This window comes from Pecten maximus, unplaced genomic scaffold (assembly GCF_902652985.1).
Source record: "Pecten maximus unplaced genomic scaffold, xPecMax1.1, whole genome shotgun sequence".
In the NCBI taxonomy this organism is placed as follows: domain Eukaryota; kingdom Metazoa; phylum Mollusca; class Bivalvia; order Pectinida; family Pectinidae; genus Pecten; species Pecten maximus.
Window position 1 is genome coordinate 1,216 of NW_022981912.1, and position 21,994 is coordinate 23,209.

At 36.4% G+C, this 21,994-nt stretch overlaps 1 protein-coding gene across 1 annotated transcript; it reads left to right on the top strand.

Moving 5' to 3' along the window:
• Positions 1 to 1,631: 1,631 nt before the first annotated feature.
• LOC117320304 lies at positions 1,632 to 21,029 on the top strand (the record flags this gene model as incomplete). The annotated part of the gene is made up of 8 exons (XM_033874916.1): positions 1,632 to 1,900; positions 2,720 to 2,832; positions 4,919 to 8,668; positions 8,957 to 9,088; positions 9,176 to 9,307; positions 9,581 to 9,638; positions 10,746 to 10,875; positions 20,947 to 21,029. Coding segments are annotated over 8 exons (4,667 nt in total), but the record flags the coding sequence as incomplete, so codon positions are not given.
• Positions 21,030 to 21,994: the final 965 nt, after the last annotated feature.

The following is a 21,994-nucleotide window of genomic DNA, read 5'->3' on the forward strand; positions in this document are numbered from 1 at the left end:
AAAAAGAATTAATTTTAATTTTTGGTTTTATGATTAAACAAAGTCAGTATATAAGTCACTAATGTGAAATTTGGAAATAATACATTTTTTAAACGAACATTAATGTTCGGTTATTGCCATCAAGAACTGGACTGCGAAATATGACCATATTTGGTAGCCACATTCACCAATACGCCATCTACTGTCTGTTTCAATGAAATATGGCTGCCCCCATTGCCTTACGCTTCAAATAATTTACTTGCAAAAACATCTTCGTTTTATGTAGTAGTTTTACCGAAAATGTGGAAATGTATTCAGTAGATGTTTTCAAGATGCATACGATTTGAGAAATGCATAACGCTAGCGAAATGTGAAGACTAAATGAACCTGAACTTTACGAATAACTCCAGGTCAATACATTTATGTAAACAAATATTGCGCAGGCGCATTCGTCTCCGGATGTTTAGAAAGTTTTGCTCTTCCGTGTTCATTCCAAAACGGCTGACATTATAGCATCGGTCTGCAAATATGTCCGCGATTTACTTAAATGTGTATTATATATATTCTAGAATGTTACATCATTATCAACTAGATGAATATTTCTATAATTTAGAGAAAGAAATATATCAATAACGGCATACGAGACGATACATTGTATCATACTATAGGTTACTGTACTGCGTACATGTTTGCGAGAAAGGTAGATACTAGGTGGCATTTGTGGTCAGGGTGAATGGTCATAGCGTTAACATTGTCATCGATTTCCATATTCCATTTTCCTTTGACGAAAACGACCAATAAATCAAATGCAAATGATAATATCTTGTTTGCCATGTGCACGGGATTGGTTGTTGTAGGCGATACTTGGAACGTATTTACTGTTGTAAGGGAGGTAACTGCAAGATTACGGAAATCAAACGTTAAACCAATTTGATTGGTCGATTCTTCCATGACTTTGGCAGGGGGTTTACAATCGAAGTGACAGATAACTACGGCAATAGTTTAGTTTAAACATATTTTATTTGAAAACATTTCAAAAGGAATTGGACACAAGTTTTACAACTTATAATTGTCCTCTTCCATAAACATGAATATAATGGTATTAACAAATGGCAGCATTTACGATACAATATAATGATATTTTACACCTAGATGTTCTATATATATATGAGCAAGTCTTCGGTGTCATAAAATTTTTGTTACGTCCGTTGTTTTGAAGTGTTTCGCAAAATCATGGTGACCAAATTAAATACCGTATTTATTCTAATAAACGCCCCGGGGGCGTGAAATTTTTCCAAGGGGGGGCGTTTAATGGAGATCAAAATTTCAGAGTCGGTAAGTTGTGAGATATGTTGTATGTACCCATTTCACGCCATGAAACATGTGTATATGTATCCAAAACATTGTAAAACTAAGTGACAAACATTTTGTGTATGAAATTGCAAGAAACATAAACTTTGTTATTTATACTTACGGTAGTTGTACATTACGTACAACATATACATTGTTTGAAACACGGGGTCGAGTGTGTTAAATTGCGTCATAAACCGGTCACGATCCAGTTTACTCTCATCACTTGTAGTTTATTATATCTGCTATCAATCATGTCGGGTTTGAAGTGAAGTTATATGAAGTAAGTTTCAAACTGAAAGTTGTAAACTACGCCGAGCAAAAGGGAAAACATGCGGCAGCTACTGTGTTTAAGGTTGACCGGAAACGAGTGCGGGACTGGTGCCAAAACAAACAAAAACTAAAAAACATTTCTAAAACATCAAAACGCTGTAAGGGAGGAGGAAGGTCAGTAAAATTCCAAAATATTGACGTCCAGGAAGCTGAGGATGTACTGGAAAATTTAATGGGAGGTGCAGTTGAACTCGGTGAAAGTGAAAGTGAATCCACCGGAAGTGATGATGACAGCGAGGTCAGTGGCGCGTATGACAGCCCGGGACATTAACGTTTGTTGATACGATATAGTGGTACTGTGTATATAGTTACTGAAACTTTGTTTTGTGGTTTGTGTTAGTTTTATGTTGGATATCCTTTAAATAATTACCTCTGGACACACGTGGATGTGCCACGGTAAGTTCTTTTTCTCGAATTGAGGAATTTTCTTTCCAAAAAAAGGGTGGGGGGCGTTTATTAGGGTGGGGGCGCTTATTAGAATAAATACGGTATGTATAAAATCTGTTGAAATAAATTTTAACAAGGACATAGCTGCCAAATTAAATCAAACTTATATGAAATACTTAAGTTTTAATTCTGCATTTTCTAGTAAAATATCAAGGACACGTTACCATTTTTTGGTGTCCATAGTGGTGTTGGTGTGTTTTCACGGGTAATAAAAATTTTCAAACACGGGGTGTGTTGAAAGATTTGGGACGACATGGACGAATAAAGTTTAAAATGGTGATAAAATGCACGAAATTAACACGAGAACACGTTCTTTTGCATTTAGGAGCTGTTTATAAAACGGTCGCTGGACGTAACATTTCGTGTCATGAATGTTACGTCCGTAAACATGCTCAAATCCGCTTGAACTTGCTTGCGACACCCATCTCGTGGTTGTGTTTTCATACCGGAAGTTATTTGCGTCGTGACAAAAACAGGTGTCGTGAATATATCCTGGCCACATTTGTATGTATTTCAACTATTTATTTCTTCGGCAGTTGGTGTCATAATGTTACGTCCTAGAAAATTAAAATGAATCGGTTTATTCTTTGTTTCGACTTTATTATGATAGTTATTTTACGACATCGAATTAGAGGCGCGTAACATGGAACGGTTTACGGTAGTTTACTTTCATTCGCACGGTTTCTATGTTACTGGTGGCCATGTCCTTGGAGCGGTGAAAATGTAAGTGTGCTGTTACGTCCAAGAACATGCATGTCAACATTTACAAAATGTAATATTTAAAACTGTATCAACGAAGGAGAGATTTGATGACAAATGTCATTGAATAAATGATACATTTTACTTCAAAATAACAGTTATAGATCGCCCATTAGACGAAATGCTGCGAAGTAATTTGACCATTTTCAACGGAAATTCAAGCATGGGTTGATAACGTTTTGAGTCTACTGTTACGTCCTAGCAAATAACTAGTAACTTCAACAAATAAATCGTCGTTTGCAGACACATATATGCCTAAAAGTAATTTATTGAAATCGAATGAATGTTGACAGAAAAACATTTTGGTAAACATGCATGTGGTTAATCATATCACTTTATATGTCTTAGACGCAACATGGACACTCATTCTAAAATAATTATCTAGTGTCTTTGTTACATCTCTGCACAATCACATATATTTAATGATTTGTAGATGAATTTTAATATAGTTTGATTGATGTGATGTTGATTTATTCTGCCCCAGGCTAGTTTTGAAACATTCTTCAATTTTTAACTGTGCAATTGCTTTTTTTTCTGATAATTTTCAGGGATGTAACATGGACACCGGATTTGAAATTGAATATTAGTGTCTTCGTTACGTCTTTGCCAGATGAGTGATATGGAATAAGTAAAGGAAGTGAAATAAGAAAATCATTAATATTCCCAGTATTCAGAATATTCTCTGTAAACAATTTTATGTTTAACTTCAATAATAATCTGCAATTTTATCTCATTTCTACAAATATGTCTCGGATGTAACATGGACTCTATATTTCGACTTATAGGTTGGTGTCTTTGTTGCGTCTTTTTCATTTAAGTAGTTTAAAATACAATTAAAATCATAGATAGGAAAATGATATTTTCCTATGTGTTCAACATTTTCTGTGTAGATATTTGAAGAAGAAATCAATGCATGACTCTATTGAGACGTTGTGGTTTTATCATATTTCTTTAAATGTGTCTAGGATGTAACACAGACTCTGAACTTCAATTACAACGTTGGTGTCTTTGTTGCGTCTTTTCTGTTGGATTAGTATAAAAAACATTCAGACTGAAAAGGAAAGTTTATAATATGCTCAATGTTGAATATGTCATGTGTAGAAATGTTTTATGGAGGATTGATGCATGAGACACTGGTTAAATATCTTATTTCTTTAAATGTGTCTAGGATGTAACACAGACTCTGAACTTCAATTACAACGTTGGTGTCTTTGTTGCGTCTTTTCTGTTGGATTAGTATAAAAAACATTCAGACTGAAAAGGAAAGTTTATAATATGCTCAATGTTGAATATGTCATGTGTAGAAATGTTTTATGGAGGATTGATGCATGAGACACTGGTTAAATATCTTATTTCTTTAAATGTGTCTAGGATGTAACACAGACTCTGAACTTCAATTACAACGTTGGTGTCTTTGTTGCGTCTTTTCTGTTGGATTAGTATAAATACAGTCAAACTGAAAAGGAAAGTTTAAATTATATGCTCAATGTTGAATATGTCCTGTGAAGACATGTCTTTAGAGAAGTGATGCACAAGGCACTGGTAATATCACATTTCTGTAAATTTGTCTAGGATGTAACATGGACTCTGAACTTCAACTATAATGTTGGTATCTTCGTTCCGTCTTTTCTATTTAATTAGTAACAAATACATTAAGACTGATTTATGGAAAATTGATAATATGCTCAGTATGGAACCTGTTCTGAGCAGGTATTTATTATTATTACCATTCACTTTATATTGATTTTAAACCTTATTTCTGCAATGTGTCCAGGGATGTAACACGGACACCAATTCTGAATTATTATGTTGGTATCTTTGTTGCATCTTTGACACTTAAGTACTAAGTATGAAATATACATTGAGACTTGAATTGGAAAATAAGAATCATTATACTCAGAGGATAACCTGTTCTGTAAAGGAATTAAATAACTGTTTAAATTCATTGATGTATTTTGTTCAAATCTTTATTTATGTAATGGTATCAATAACACCAGTCATGCTGAAGTCCAAATTCCAACTTGATATTTAGAAAACATTTTCATTTCAGGGACAAAGAAAATGCAAAGAGCTATCAACTGCGAATCCGAATGGAAAAATCGATCCCAGTCAAAACCCCGACCACAAAAGAGAGAAAAATCCAGTATTATTTAAACAAAAGAAAAGCCTTGAAGGAAAATGACCAGGTCTATTCAGAAATTAAGATCCAGGATGCAGCTAGAAAGAGGCTATACAGAAGTCAACTATCCTCTGATCAAAAGAAGAAAAATGCAGAATTCTCCAAAATCCGTATGCAAAAAATGAGAGAGAGGAAGAGGTTGGAGGGAAAATTGCCAACCTCGCAAGTGAAAACAAGGAGGGAGCGGGAAAAATTAAGAAGTGAGTGGAGAAGCGCAAAACAAAAGCAAAGAAGTAAAATGACACCACAGGCAAAGAGACGAGAATTGGAAAGAAGGAGAGAGAAGTACCGAATGTTGAAATTACAGACAACTACTAAACATTCGGCATCAACAGCCGCAACATCTGACCAAGACGACCCAGATACATTTGCAGACAAAATTCAATCTGACATTCAAAATGCGACCCCAAGAAAAAGAGCTGTTTTGAAACACAGGGGAATCCTAAACTCTCCAAAAACCAAACAGTCAAACAGTGTAAACACAAGAATTGTCAGAAATCTGACATTTTCTTTGAAGAAGATGAAAAGGGATCAAACTGCAAAGGGACGCATGAAATACCGTTGGGTGGTTAAGTCAATTGCAGACAAATATATCAAGGATCATAAAATGCGTTTAGCATTAGATATTGGGTGGCATTTTTGGAGATCAGCATCACTCTTGGATGAAGAAAGCCTGTATGAAAGAAAAGGAGCTCAGGTATCAGCTGAAAGGAACAAATCAGTTGAAGATTTTTACCTTGAGGAATCCACAACTTTACCTGGAAAGCGCACCGTAAATGCAAAAACCCTTGTACAGAAAGTTGTTCTGAATAAGACCACAGCAAAGCTTCACAAAGAATTCCTGGCAAAAAAGGGTAAGAAAGTATCGCTCAGTACTTTTCAAAAACTTCGTCCGAAACAGTGTTTGACAGTTTCTAGGACCAAGTTCAATTCCTGTTTATGCGAGTACTGTGCCAACACGGAGCTGAAACTCAGTGTTTTAAAGGAAGCTGCAAAACAAGAAAATCTCACAATGACCATCAATGACAAATATGACTTGTGTAGTGCCAGTATGTGCACAAAAACAAAGGCATTTAACGACTTGGATTGTGTTCGCCGGACCTGTGATCAGTGTGGTGTGTTCAAGCTTGAGGAAATGTTTGCTCCTTTGTCAGAGATACACAAACAACTTAAATGGAAAAAATGGGAAAATGGTTCAGTTTATAGCACTAGTAATGCTGGAAAGACTGTAAAACGGAAGATACTGGTCGAAAAGTCTGGGTCAGTCCAGGACTGCATTTCAGAGATGGTAGAAGAGGCAGCCAGTTTGACAGAGCATCTCTTTGTGGCCAGATGGCAATTTAATGCTTTCCGTCAGTTGAAAGAGTCACTGCCAGAAAACATGCTTTTAACAGTAGCTGATTTCTCAGAAAATTATAAGTGTGGCTATCAAGATGAGATTCAGTCAGCCTATTATTCTTATCAGCAAGTGTCCTTGCATCCAGTCGTTGCCTATTACAAATGCCCCACTTGTAAAAGTTCAACAGTAGAGGAGTCTGCAGTATTTATTTCTCCTGATATCAAACATGATGCTTATGCTGTGAACCAGTTTAATAATCAAATGAAACTTCATATCCAGGGACGAGGGGTTTCATTCACCCACGAAGTACAATTCAGTGATGGGTGTGCCTCACAATACAAATCAAAGATCCCTTTCCATAATCTGTCAGAAAGAGGAATAGATGGTAACATCTTTGAAAGAGGGTATTTTGGCTCTAGACATGGCAAAGGTCCTTGCGATGCTCTGGGTGGAGTTGTAAAAAAAGCTGCAGAGCTTTATGTTAGAAGTCGGCAAGGCATTATTCAGAATGCTCAAGATTTTTACAACTTCTGCAAGGAAAATATGACTATTGACAAAAATGGAGAGTGTGAGCACAAAAAGAGAGTGTTTTTCTATGAGGAAACAATCAAGAGGTCAGAAACCACTCCAGCACTGAAGACAATTAAAGGAACCCAGCAGTTGCATTCTGTGAGGTCAGTTAGACCAGGCGTCATTAAAGCAAGAAAGCTCAGCTGTTTCTGCACAGGTTGTTTGAATGGTGGGAAAGAACAAGAGGAATGTCAAAATCATCTTTTTGTTGAACAATGGGAAGAACACAATGTTGTGAAACAGGCAACTGCAAAGAAAGTAAAACTTTCAAAGAAAATGCAAGGAAGGAAAACAACAAAACCAAGTGGTTTGAAAACTGACCAAGAAAAATCAGCAACAGGAAAACAAGAACAAAATGGAAACCTAGATGAAACTGTGCCTCATACAGAAGATGGAATCAATACCAAAAGAGCAAGGAAAGAACTGAAATGTTTGACAAAGGGAAAGAAATATGGAACTAGAAGAAAACAAGAACAGGATGGAAACCCAGATGAATCTGTGCCTCATACAGAAGATGGAATCAATACCAAAAGAGCAAGGAAAGAACTGAAATGTTTGACAAAGGGAAAGAAATATGGAACTAGAAGAAAACAAGAACAGGATGGAAACCCATATGAATCTGTGCCTCATACAGAAGATGGAATCAATACCAAAAGAGCAAGGAAAGAACTGAAATGTTTGACAAAGGGAAAGAAATATGGAACAAGAAAAAAACAAGAACAGGATAGCAACCCAGATGAATCTGTGCCTCATACAGAAGATGGAATCAAAACCAGAAAAGAAAAACAGGATGGAAACCAAGATGAATCTGTTCTGCAAACAGATGATGAGAGGAAAACCAGGAGAGAATATTTTAGAAAAAAACTGTTCAACTTGCAGACTGCTGATGACTTTGACATGTTGCAAATGAAGTGTGTATCTTTAAATGAACAGTTAACCCAAACATATCCATCGATAGGGGTTGATTCCAGTGTGAGTGCTGTAAACAACAAACTTGTTGCTGACAAGGTCGCATTAGGGCTTTTGCCTGTTGATGAGCTGGATGAAAGGTACCATCAGTGGATTCCAGTAAAAGTTGGAGCGGATGGAAACTGTTTTCCTCGATCAGCCAGTGTAGTGGCATTTGGGGATGAGCTTGCTCATGAGGAAATGCGGACCAGGATTGTTATAGAAATGTGCATGGGAATTGACGAATATACCAACAACAACTTTCTTAACAAGGGTATAATTTTACCTACAAACGAAGCTAAACATCTACTTAATTCCTACACAATGTTCTCCGAAATGTACACACCAGGGGAAAAAATAACACCACTTGTAGCAAGAAGAATTTTTGAATGGGAGGCTATGAATGTAAGGGCAGGTGGATCTTACATGGGCATTTGGCAAATATTTGCCCTATCATCAGTGTTGAATTGCAATATTATGTCTTTGTATCCCAAATGTGGTGCGGCTCTTCCCAGATGCATACTTAATCGCACAATCATTCCCAGGAAGATTGTAAACAGGGAAAATGGCACCAAAACTGCTCTGTTCTTGTGGACGTCAACACGAAGTGATATGGTGATGGAAAACTGGATCCCAAATCATTTTGTCCCACTGGTCTCTGCCGTGTCTCAACCCGAATCAAATGACACTCTTTTTGACGATGAAGACGTCAGTATATCCTTGGAGAACAGCATGCTTGAACATTTACTGCAATCACTTAATGAGTAAGTATTAAATTGTGTCCAGTCAGTGCATTGAGCACATTCCATTCCAATGTGCGTTCCATTTTTGAATCCAGTTTCAATATAAAAGCAAAATGCGAAAGAAATTTGAAAAATGTTTATATGAAGCCTAGTATCCATTGTCAACAACTGTGTAGCAGTCCAAGCCTTAATTCAAAAGATACCATATTATACTACTCCACTTGACCCATCAACATCAAGTAAATTTATCATATTTATATAGTAAAAGTGTCAAAGTCCCATGCCTGATATGTTGATTTGTCACTGCAGTGAGGTCATTACCCAGTTCACCCACGCTCTAACTGATCTGAACCAGTCTACTGCTGTTGTTGAGGGCATGCCTCTGGCTCCGGAATCCACAGATGATACATCTCCAGGAGACCAGTCCAGCATCCCAGTCGAGTAAGTATATCTGATAGTACAAAAAGCTGCTTTCTCAACAGTTCTGTGTCAAAGTCCCATGCCTGATATGTTGATTTGTCACTGCAGTGAGGTCATTACCCAGTTCACCCACGCTCTAACTGATCTGAACCAGTCTACTGCTGTTGTTGAGGGCATGCCTCTGGCCCCGGAATCCACAGATGATACATCTCCAGGAGACCAGTCCAGCATCCCAGTCGAGTAAGTAACTTTTATTAAAATGACGCATATTAAAATAACTGCATTGTGTGTCTTACAAATTTGTTATATTATTCATCCATTATTATTCGTCTTTGATATTCTATGAAAGCATTAGGAAGCTTTAGCACGAGTGATGGATAAAAATTATCTTCTATTAAGAAACATACTTTTCTATGTAATTTGTTGTTAATGAGAAATGCCTTCAATAATTATATCACAATTCTCTGACACGACAGAAATTGTGTTTAAATATCCATGAATATCATTCTGTAGGTTTACTGTTGGTACATATGTACAGATAAAGCATGGCAAAATTTTATTGCCTGCTGTGGTAAGTGAAAGAGTTTTGTTACAGGGGTTAGTACTATAACAGCTTATAGGCATTAGCACTGCAATAGCCAGAAGACTGCCTTTAATAGATGAAGTTGTTCACATTTTTAATTCATATTGGTTAAAATTTGAATTCCATTTTATATTCATTTATTAAGTTGCATGTCTTCACTGAGATCAACAAACTCTACTCTTAAACATTCATACCAATCATGCCAATCTTAGATGTAGTCTGAGTAACTTAGAATAACAGTAATATATAATGCTTATTGGTCTAGCATTGACCAAGAACCTTACCAACAGTCCCTTCCTTATCCCCAGGAATGCTGCTGATATGTCTAAGAACCTTATTAAGTTATTAACTGTCTCCAGCTGATCCTTACTAACAGCCCTGAACCTTTAATCCCATGAATGCCGCGGAAAGTTCCAAGAACCTTACTACAATGATGTCCCCAGCTGAACTTAGTAACTGTCCCAAGTTTAACATTGATAGCCCCTGGAAATGTTGCATTGGCCCGAGAACCCCTGACGAATAGTTCATAGCTGTTAATCTGACTTTGCAATCAGTAAAACAAGTAGACTTCTGGCTTGATGTGCACTTCAGCCTTATGGTATTAACCCTTCAATTGTTACTGGTTCATAAACTTGTATGCATGATGTTAAATCATTTTATTGATTTTTTTTCAATTCAATAAAATATATGAAGGTATTCCAAAATGATTACTCTTCGTTCTTCCAAAGTTGAATATTCATGATCAGATAATATTACAATGGACATAAATATGTATCAGCTGTCTTGCAATGCCTTTGCAAGTTGGCTTGTATCACATGGTTTGTGTATCATTGTACATCAAGGTAATTAAATACAAATGCATACTAGAAAATCCTTTGCTCACTTCAACTAAATATTTGTGTTTACTTGTAGTTTCATCATTTAAACGTATCTACAGTTCAGAAAATGTTAAATATCAATGACATATTTGTTTCATTTAACAAAAATAAAAATAACTAAGTCAACTAATGACCTGGGTTATGTTACAACATTATTACCTTGAGTTCTAGATGGTTTATATATATATAATGCAAATGATTTTCTTGTTTTCAAAAGGTGGAGAACTGGCCGTGGGTAAGATTCTTCACCAAGAAGAGACAACGATGGTTACCCAATGAGGTAACCCACACTGTTATCTTTGATGACGTTGTCAGGGTTCTTGATCCCCCAGCCATAGAGGTCCAAGGTTCAAGAATTTATTACAAATTTGGTGAGGCAATAAGCAGTGACCTAATGTTTTGCAGTACAATTCAAATTAAAATGTCGTGAACATTTTCAAATTACATGTAGATGAATCTGTATATATATTAATATCGAGTTAATTTCAGCTTTGTTTGAGAAACTAAAATCTAATTTGTTGGTTTTAATGTTGATATAAATATATATTTATCGTTTCAGATATGCCATGAAGTACCAGAATTACTTGAAGACTCTCATCAATTTATTGATAATACATTTTGATCACATTTGATTTCATGTGTTGCTTTTGCTTATTTGCCACAATTTGGTAACTATTCATCAGGATTAGGACTTGAGATGTCGTATGCCATTTACATGGCAAAACAGCATTTTGTCTCGTCATTTAGAAAAGAAATAAGGTGATCCACTTCAATCAACTTCATTTAATAGCAGGAAATGTTGCCAAGCTAAACAAGTGAAATGTTAGTAGATAAAAAATCAGTGAAAGAGTGGTTGATATATATGCTTGAGTTAGCATATATCTAAAGTATTTCACTATATTTGTGAAGAAAAGAAAATAGTTGAGATGTAACAAAAGACGCCAAAATTGCATCAACTGAATAAAATGACAATCTCCATTCTAAATCATTCAAAATTAAATCTAAAAACTGTGTGGAATATTTCTTAATCATAAGCAATGTAAAGAAAATAATTAAATTATCTTTTATTATCTAAAAAGCTGCTTAATTAGAAAAATGGTGTCCTGTTACATCCGCAAGTTTTTTTCCTAAAAAAAGTCTGCATTTATGACCCAAACTGGAAGTTACTGAAATTAAATGCAATTTTTATTTACATTGATAATAAGTATTCATGAATTTAACAGCAGTCTACTCCTGGTGAAGAACTATTTTCCAAAAGGAATCATTTTTTGTGTCCTGTTACGTCCTTGGAGTGAACATAAAACATCTATATTTTCACCAATTGCCATAGCAGGACTATCTTCTCCTTCATTGTTTAGAATGCATCATCATTTTGTGATTAGGAATCCATCATAATCTTCTATTTTATTTTGTTTTTAAATTCTAAAAAGTAGCAGTCTCGGACGTAACAATTATTTTATGACACCAAAGACTTGCTCATATGGTACAATCATGATGAAATTCTGTATGGAACATTGTCAAATGCATGTCAATAATGCAAGAGTAATGTCCAAAACAATAAAGTCACCACAAGGAAAATTCAAATTTTATTAGGTGTTGCATATGTTCTACTATCCTCTGACACTTAAAAGTACAAAGAAGAGACCCTGGTGTTAAGTCAGAAAGATTTCCCATGCTGAAAAATGCATTTAAAAAAAAAATACCTAATTCCCCCAAAAATGCACTTTAGCTCAGAACGACCCATATTCATTATGAAGAAGTATATAGTCTTCACATTGTTTTAAATGGTTAGAGATAATAGATTTCCGGATTTTCAATAAGTGTGTTTACTCTGGAAAGTTAGTTTTGCCCATCAGCAGAAATGATATCTAGCAAGCGAGTTAAGATAGCAGATAAACTTAATGATGAACAAATGTCAAAACAAGATTTATTTTGTCCTTGAGGATGGAGTTTAACGGATTCGACCTATCCTTCAATAAGGTAGCACTATAAATCGGCAAACGTTCCGAGCTATCACAAAGAGGCTTAACACGAGCATATTGCAGCCTCCAAAACACACATACGCACTCACCATTACGACATGCCAGTCACACGCACGGGAGGCCGTCCTTAAATAACCTTAGCTGTTGAAAGGACGTTAATCTTAATAACCTAACCAAACCATAATAGGAATAAAAAAGACCAGAACGGAACCTTGAAAAACAACAGAAAGGTTTTCAAAAGGTAAATCATATAAAATATAACGTTGTTTTCTGTCGGATAAATAACTTTCAAGCCATTTATGAAGATTCCCAGAAACACCATATTCTCTCGGTTTAATTAAACGTCCCTTGTGTCGTGCCCTATCAAAGTTTACTGGTGTTACAGAACACAAGTATTATTTATATCTTTACCTTTATCAAGATTTTCAACTATGGTTTTTATATATATAAACTAACTAGAATCCCTACGCTGAACTACCCTGCAGGTAGGACGTAAGAATTGTACCTGCTGCCCCCATTGCATGATCGTAAGAGGCGACTAAATTTGGGATCTTATCTTTTCTATTCTTTCTGAACAACTTTCTTCTTCCTAATGTTTCCCTTGACAATGACTCGCTTTTGGCCTTTAGTTGAGCGTTCGCCCCTGTGAGGAAGGCTTTGGGTTCTGTCCCCTGGCCGAGACATACAGTCTTTAAAAATGTTAGTTGCTACTCCTGCTTAACGCTCAGCATATTTTGGAGTGGGACGACTGGTTCGCCCGTTGTCAGTATAATGTGACCGGGTGGGGTGTGCTGCTGGGTGTCTCGGCAGTATGCTTCAGTGAGGTAGCACTATAAATCGGCAAAAGTTCCGGCCTATCACAAGGACACTTAACACGAACATACCGCAGCCTCCCAAAACACACATACGCACTCACCACACGCATTCATGTCGCACGCACGGGAGGCCGTCCTTAAAATGACCTTAGCTGTTAATAGGACGTTAAACAAAATAACCAAACCAAACTGCTTCATCTTGATAGAGATTGCTACAATGCTACATTCATCATCATATGTTTTTTGCTTTTTTTTCCCTTTCCCCATTTTTTTCCCTTTGCATAGTCTTTTTCTAACAGGTTTTGCTTTCTTCACATTTTTAGTACAATCTGATGATGATGAAGGTAACACAGTGGCTTCCAATGGAAGATCTAAGAATTCCCGTTCAATTTCATCATCACTGTCGTTTAGACACTGAGAGTAGAAACCAGATGTACCAGGAACCAAAACCACATTCAACAGACTGAATCTGAAATGCATCTGGTGCTGGCATTTTTTTCACATTCTGATATTTTTTTAACCAAATTATTGTTTATATCACATTTTTTCAGTGACCTTTTCAGGGGAATATTGTAAAGTTTACAGAAATCAAATTAATCTATCTTTTTATAGAACGGATTATCAAAGTATGATTTGTCATCTAATACACCGGCTTTCAGCTGGTAATGTGAAAAAGTCTTACAAGTGGACATATCATCTTTCACAGACCTGATGGAGGCTTTTGTTACTTTGATTTCCTTTTTTGCATGATCTTTTTCCTTAATGCTTTACCTTTTTCATTTCTAATTTCTGTTAGGAAGTTCCTTCTGAATTGGCCTGATGACACATTGATAAATCTAACTACAACAAGCTGAAAAAGAGTGTTGATGGCTTCAGCACAACCTGTCATAGTATCCAGTAATTTACTACATAATTTTGTTGTACAGAGTTCATCTGCACTCTCGATGTCATGTAAATTACACAATGCACAGTTTGAAAGTACAGGGAATATGGTTGTATGTTGTAATTCACATAGAATTTTATCAGTTTCTTGCAAGACATCCTCATTAAAATCACTGAGATATTCATCAAGTTCTTTTTCCCATTCTTCTTCAAATAATTGCACACATTCTGAAGAGTCTAAAACAGTTTGTTGACAGCAATGCAGGTATCTTTATATTCAGAATAAATCTGTTTCACATAAACGGGGTGTTCTTTACACAGAGATGGTTTATAATTTAATATTTGCAAACCTTCTTTATTTGTAGCCCTACCAACACCCAACTGGCCTGGTGATTTGCTTTATTGCAATCTAGCAATATGATCCAAAGTCATACCTTGAGACTTGTGTATGGTTAGTGCATATGCAAGTTTCAGGGGAATATGTTGCCTACTGGCGATAACACATTTGTTTACTGGGTCATCAGTTGAAAACAGTTCCTTTTTTAGAGTTACATCCTTTAAAGGAAAAGATACAGAAAAACTATTGTCAGTTAGATTAATAGCAACACCCTTTAGACCATTTACAAGAGTGTCATCTAAATTCTTCAATAATATGACAGGACAACCAATTTCCAAAGACAATACCTTTGAAGCACTTATTTTATTGAGATAATAAGCATCACCAGAATCTAAAGATACATATTGGAAATATGTCTCTCTTCATTTATTTTATGTAACATTTCAAAGTTGAAAAGATCAACTTCAAAATTTCTTGCAAAAAGATAAACTGGGCTAACATTTTTTAATAAGGGTCGAGACAAACTTGTTAACAAGGCATTTGTAGGTTCACTTGTTTTTTCCATTCTCAAGCTCCTGAACTGCTTTTATTAGATCATCCTGTGTTTGCCTCTGTATAATATTAAGATAAATATGATGTACCATACATTTTTTCCAAATAGGGCTTAAAAGGCATATTTTCCATAATCACCATACAACTGGTTAGGAAAAGGGGGTTATTGTAAGAAATCACCACAACAAATTATCTGAAGTCCCCCAAAAACTGTGGGATTTAACAGGTCCTCATTTAAGTACCTTCCATCTTGTAAACCTGCCCATCTATGTAAAGTGATTGCATGGAATTGAGAATATTGTGTACATGCAATACCCGTACTACATGTCACATTTATTTTTTTTTCAAATGCATTAAAGATGAAACAATATGTTTAGTTGTGAAAGTTTTACCTGTTCCCCATTGGCCTGTTATAAGAACACTGTGTCCCGCCATGCATAATGACAAAGCATCAGATTGCTGTTCATTCAACATATTAAGCATATAACATCACATCAACAAATGATCAACATGTATCTGAAAAGGAGATAGGACTTAGTACAATTCAAGAATTCTCTCTCACTATCTACCTGTGAAATAAGGAGAATTAGCAAATACATTACATTACAAAGTTATGAAAATTATCAACAGATAAAGTAAATGAGCATTGGAAGTTTTCCAATAACATTCATTAACCTCTTTGTCCCTGTGCTCTTGAGGTAAGAAAAAATGTCTCCTTCCTTTATCCAGGCTCACAAATGTACAAAATAATACCAAACAAAGACACTGTGGCAGGGTTATCCACTTTAACACCATTCATTTTTAGCTCGTCTTTTCAATGAAGAGTGAGAGCTTATGTTGTCATTCCAGCGTCAGTGTCGGTGTTGGTTGTGCAAGTGTTGAAAGGCATTGTAATGTATGGTAATATGGTCCCTAAGTGGGTAAAACTATCCTTTGTCAGAGTTAAACTAAAGATTTTTTTTGGAAAAAGAATATAATTTAAAATTGTTTTGTGCAAGTGTTGAAAACTATTAACACATCACTTTATGATTGTACTAGGGTGCTGATATTTGGTTACAGAGTCCATCTGGAGTTATACTAACATTTCTTGGAGTGAAACTGAAAAAAATACTAATGTGAAAATGCTCACATTAGACAATATATACAGTTCCATTTTTTCAAGGGAGACAACTCTCATTAGGATGATTATCAAAAAACTGAAGAAATAGGTCCAAGAGCAAATATTTAATATATTTGTCATCTCACCTGCCTGAAGGGCAAGTGAGCTTATGCCATGGTGCAGCGCCAGCCGTCCGTCCAGCCGTCTGTCTGTACAGCCGTCCGTCCGGTGTCAACTTTTTTCATTTAAACAACTTCTTAATAACCAAAAGGCCTAGGGACTTGATATTAGGCCTGGGTGAAGGGCTACTAAGTTTGTTAAAATAAATGACAAATAGGCTATAATCTTTAAATGACTTTCTCAATAACCAACTTGATATAAGGTATGTAGCATTCTAGGATGAAGGGCTACCAAGTTTGTTAAAATGAATGACATTGACCTTCATCCAAGGTCACAGGGGTGAAATAGGTTTTAATCTTTAAACAATAAGTTTGCTATAGCCAAGAGTCACCAAGACCTGAATATTAGGTCAATAGTATGCTGGAATAAAGGACTAGAAAATTTATTGACATGGAGAAACCTAGCTTTCTCTGATATTTGAATAAAATGGTAATCAGCATAGTATCTGTAGAAATGACCTTAATCAGCTTCAAATTTGTTGTAGAGCAAGGTGAGCGATACATGCCCATTTGGTATCTTGTTCAATCTACAACAGCATGTAAAGCTTGTCACCTGAATGTTATCAATAAATAATTTAAATATATATATATATTTATAAAATGGTATGGTTTTTAAAATTGCATGAATACACAATCTGATCAAGTTAACAATATTAGGACGTTAAACAAAATAAACCAAACCAAACCATACTGTCACATGCCATTGTCTATATTTGTATACAGTTATATAGATGTGTTTTGAGTTACGCGCTCTTTTCTTCGTTTGCGAGTACAAAGGTAAGTTATGCATGTGTGAGCAGGTGAGAACAGAGGAGGGCAAGCAGGTAAATGACAAACACACCTTACATTGGAGCACGAGGGCTTGGAGTGCGAGCGCTAAATCTGTTCAAATCACAAACTACAGCTTGCGATAAGTTAAACTATTCATTATAACTATATATACATTTTGTATGAGGTTATAATAAATGTGTATATTTGGTTAGACAATTCTCACTGTTTAAATACAGTATTTAGGTGTATCTCACCCGCTGTGTATGTTACGTATGCGTATGCGTACTGTGCGTACACGGAATGTGTATATATTCGTGTGTATGGGGCCAGCTTTTGTATACAAAACCTAGTTTTAAGACTATTTGACACCTTTGATTTTTATTTGATGGGTGTTTTGTGTAGTTAGATTTATTGTATGATTTAGAAGACGTAGGCGTTTAGCAAAAATGGCATAATTTGTACATATCATATATATACCATACATATAGACGTATGTTAGTGTTAGATACAGCGATAATTGTAGTATCCTAATTATAGAATCTGTATATTGTAGCTTTCCAACTATGGGCAAGCGCTGTAATGACAGGAGACATATAATACAGATGGTCCCGAGGAGTACGTTTTGTCAGTGTCCATTTGAAATGAACCAGTATGTTAAAGTATGTAATGTTTGACATAGTGAACTGGAGTATATGAATAGATATCTGGAAGTTAGAATTGAAAAAGTGAGTACATGTATTATATTACAAAAGTTTTGAAACTTCATCTACACAAAGCTGCAGAACATCAGATTGGGGAGTGTTTTCTCTGATGATGCTGTGGTGAAACCTGGTCATCCATACCTTGCTAAGTAAAGGACAAGGATGGGCACCATCAGAAAGCAAACCCATTTGGTATGACTTTCTGGTGCTGCCTTTTCCTGACCTATACCTTACCATATCTAAAGAAAATTTCATGCAAAAATTACTATTTAAATCATTGATTTTGGAGTTGAGCAGAGTGACCTGTCGATCCAGTTCTCGGTCTTGGTCAGCAAATTCACTGGAGTTTCGGTGACCTCTCTTCCCATTCCACATCACCACAGAAATTGGTGGAATCTCCACGAAAACTACCTTTGTGTTGTGAAGGCTTGACATGAACTGTTTTCCCCTAGTGTACTCTGATATTATGTGGTTTACACTTTCGTCATTATAATTACGGATTTTAATGTACTTCCCCTCTTTTTTAGTGAGGTCGCAAGTACCCAACCATAAATAGACAATAACATCAGTAAATTGAGTTTCGTTCTTTTTCAGATGATCAATCAGTCGATTGACACCTTATGTTGTGGTACAGCCTGGTTTACAAACAAAATGAATTTGTGGAGATCTTAAATTGTTCACTCTTTCGACATACAAACCTTTACTATCTGAAACAATCACAGGTTGTGTTGAGAGATAACCTGGCATAGTAAACCTACAAGTATCATAGTTCACACCTCTGCTTACATATTTTTCAAGTTTACAAGCCATATTGACAACAGTTGGAGGCCCTGCAGGTAGGACGTAAGAATTGTACCTGCTGCCCCAATTGCATGATCGTGAGAGGCGACTAAATTTGGGATCTTATCTTTTCTCTTCTTTCTGAACAACTTTCTTCTTCCTAATGTCTCCCTTGACAATGCCTCACTTTTGGCCTGTGGTTGAGCGTTCGCCGCTGTGAGGAAGGCTTTGGGTTCTTTCCCCTAGCCGAGACATACCAGAGTCTTTAAAAATGTTAGTTGCTGCTCCTGCTTAACGCTCAGCATATTATATTAGGAGTGAGACGACTGGTTCGCCCGTTGTCAGTATAATGTGACCGGGTGGGGTGTGCTGCTGGGGTGTCTTCGGCAGTATGCTTCAGTGAGGTAGCACTATAAATCGGCAAATGTTCCGGCCTATCACAAGGAGACTTAACACGAACATACCGCAGCCTCCCAAAACACACATACGCACTCGCCACACGCATGCATGTCGCACGCACGGGAGGCCGTCCTTAAATGACCTTAGCTGTTAATAGGACGTTAAACAAAATAAACCAAACCAAACCAAACCAAAGACAGCAGTTGGAGTGAATTTACAAATGTATTTACAATGGCAGTATATTGTGAATTACATGTATATGTTTTCAAAACTTGATTTGAACAATTAAACTTCAATACATCATTCAGGACATCAATATATATATAACATATACAGTACTGAAAAAAAACTCTTATTGCAATCAAGATAATCTTCAGATTGCAGACATATTATAGATATATTGGTCAATGGAAAAGAGGAGAGTAAATGACAAGGTGGAGAGAAATATTAATTAGTATTGATACTTCTAACTTAAATGAAAAAGCTAATATATTACACTCTTTGGAAATCCAGTCAAATTAGCAACCCATACAATATAAAGGCCTGGGCCTAATGACCATGCACAATTTCCTAGTCCTACAGGAAATTATTTATATTGAATATTACAATGACAAGGTGGAGAGAAAGATACGATTGAAAAATGAGAAGAAATTAACGACTGAGATTGCACTGCAAAATATCTGGGAATGACTGTCGTCTGCTAATTTAAACAATGCAGGTCAATATTTAGGTTAGGTCTTGATTAATCTGTTGTTTATTACGATTATTTAAAGGACCTCATGTAATTACCTGACAACATATATATCTACAATATTAACATAAGTATATACTTGCTGTATGCGTAAAAAGTATGCGGAGATGACCCCCGAAAGTGCACCTGGCGGCAGCCGATTATACAATCATATGACCTTTCAACTTCGTGTGCCTGCCCTGCAGGTAGGGCGTAAGAATTGTACCTGCTGCCCCCATTGCATGATCGTGAGAGGCGACTAAACGTGGGATCTTATCTTTTCCCTTCTTTCTTAAGAACTTTCTTCTTCCTAATGTCTCCCTTGACAATTTCTCACTTTTGGCCTTTAGTTGAGCGTTCGCCCCTGTGAGGAAGGCTTTAGGTTCTGTCCCCTAGCCGAGACATACCCAGAGTCTTTAAAACTGGTAGTTGTTACTCCTGCTTAACGCTCAGCATATTAGGAGTGGGACGACTGGTTCGCCCGTTGTCAGTATAATGTGACCGGGTGGGGTGTGCTGCTGGGTGTCTTCGGCAGTATGCTTCAGTGAGGTAGCACTATAAATCGGCAAAAGTTCCGGCCTATCACAAGGAGACTTAACACGAACATACCGCAGCCTCCCAAAACACACATACGCACTCACCACGTGATGCATGTCGCACGCACGGGAGGCCGTCCTTAAATGACCTTAGCTGTTAATGGGACGTTAAACAAAATAAACCAAACCAAACCAAATCATTTGTTTGATACAATCTAATCTAAAACAATTTCTGTTCACATCAAGAACTTTTCTACTTATTGTTAATTACCTGAAGCTTTTCCTCTCCATAAAAGTCCAGGTTGTCACGATCCAGTTCCTTGATGCCTGATGGATATAAACAGGTGAAGCTGGAGATGAGTCCTGTGTTTGGGAAGCGGTCACCAAAGTTGCTAATCAAGGCGGGGATGAATTTTCCGTTGACCCATAATACGAAAAATATTGATTAAGTTATCTACATTAAACACGTCAAAATGTCCTCCATCAAATGTAAGTATAATAGCCATATTTCATGACATTCAAGAAATGCTGACAAAGAATTATAAAATTATCTTGGAAGATAAGTCTATGCATCAACTTTGATATTTTAAATTTGAGTATGTTCAAATTTAGACGATGTTGCTTTTAATGATTTTACCTTTCTCTTACTCTTCAGGATCGGTGATGCCCTTCCTGGTGATGGTGAAACCATTGTCGATCAGAGTACTTGACCTTGCCATCAACGTGGATATTGTCGAGGTATGAATAGCCTATTCGTCAAGCCAGGTCAAGGAGATCCGCAAAGTTGGCCGTGTTGGCAGTCTCCTTGGTCATCAAAAATACATGCACTGAAGCGCTGACATAAAGGCTTGTCGCTCGACACTAACAAAAGGACAGTTTTTATTATTTTAATTTTCATATTATTTACTATCTATAGATTATTCAGTTTTAGTAGGACTTTTTCATCTAAATATAATTCTAATATGGAATGAAGTGCAGTAAGGAGGAGATAACAGAGTTATCGTTCCTTACGGAACGTAATGTATACACGGCTACTTCTGCCTATTTTGCCGGATATAGTCGCGATTTGAGGGCAAAGAAAACTGTCCGTAACTTCTTGATGAAACTTTCCACACTTGTAAAACTCGGTGTGATCTACGTCCTGAAATATTCGGTATATCTGGGAAAAATCTAGTTATGGAGATATTTGGGGCCAAACACGCCAAAATCGACACTTTGACTGCAGGTTTCTGTATAACTCAACCTGGAGAATTCAATCTTAAAGCAGACGAACTGAAACTCCAAATGTAGCAAGTAGAGGTAATTCCGAAGAAAAGGCCGTGTTTGGTTTTTCGATATCTGTCATAGAACGGCCACAATAGGGCTTTAAAAATGGGTTGTATTTTGGCGAGGTCTCATGGAAACCAGAGGAGGATTCCGGATGTTACGTCACGAGGAACGTCACAAGTATGTGTGGAATGTAGTGTATTGGGGGACGGAACGTAATGTACATGCAGCTAATTCTGACTACTTTGCCGGAGCTTACTGAAAAACGACTCATTACATTTTGATAAAACTTTCCACACTTGCTAAAGTCGGTGTGATCTATGTTCTGGCAGTTCCCTTATATATGGGGAAATTTTAGTTATGGAGATATTTTGGGTACAAACACGCCAAAATCGACTATTTGACTGCTGACAAGTTAGAAAAGAAGCCAAATCAAA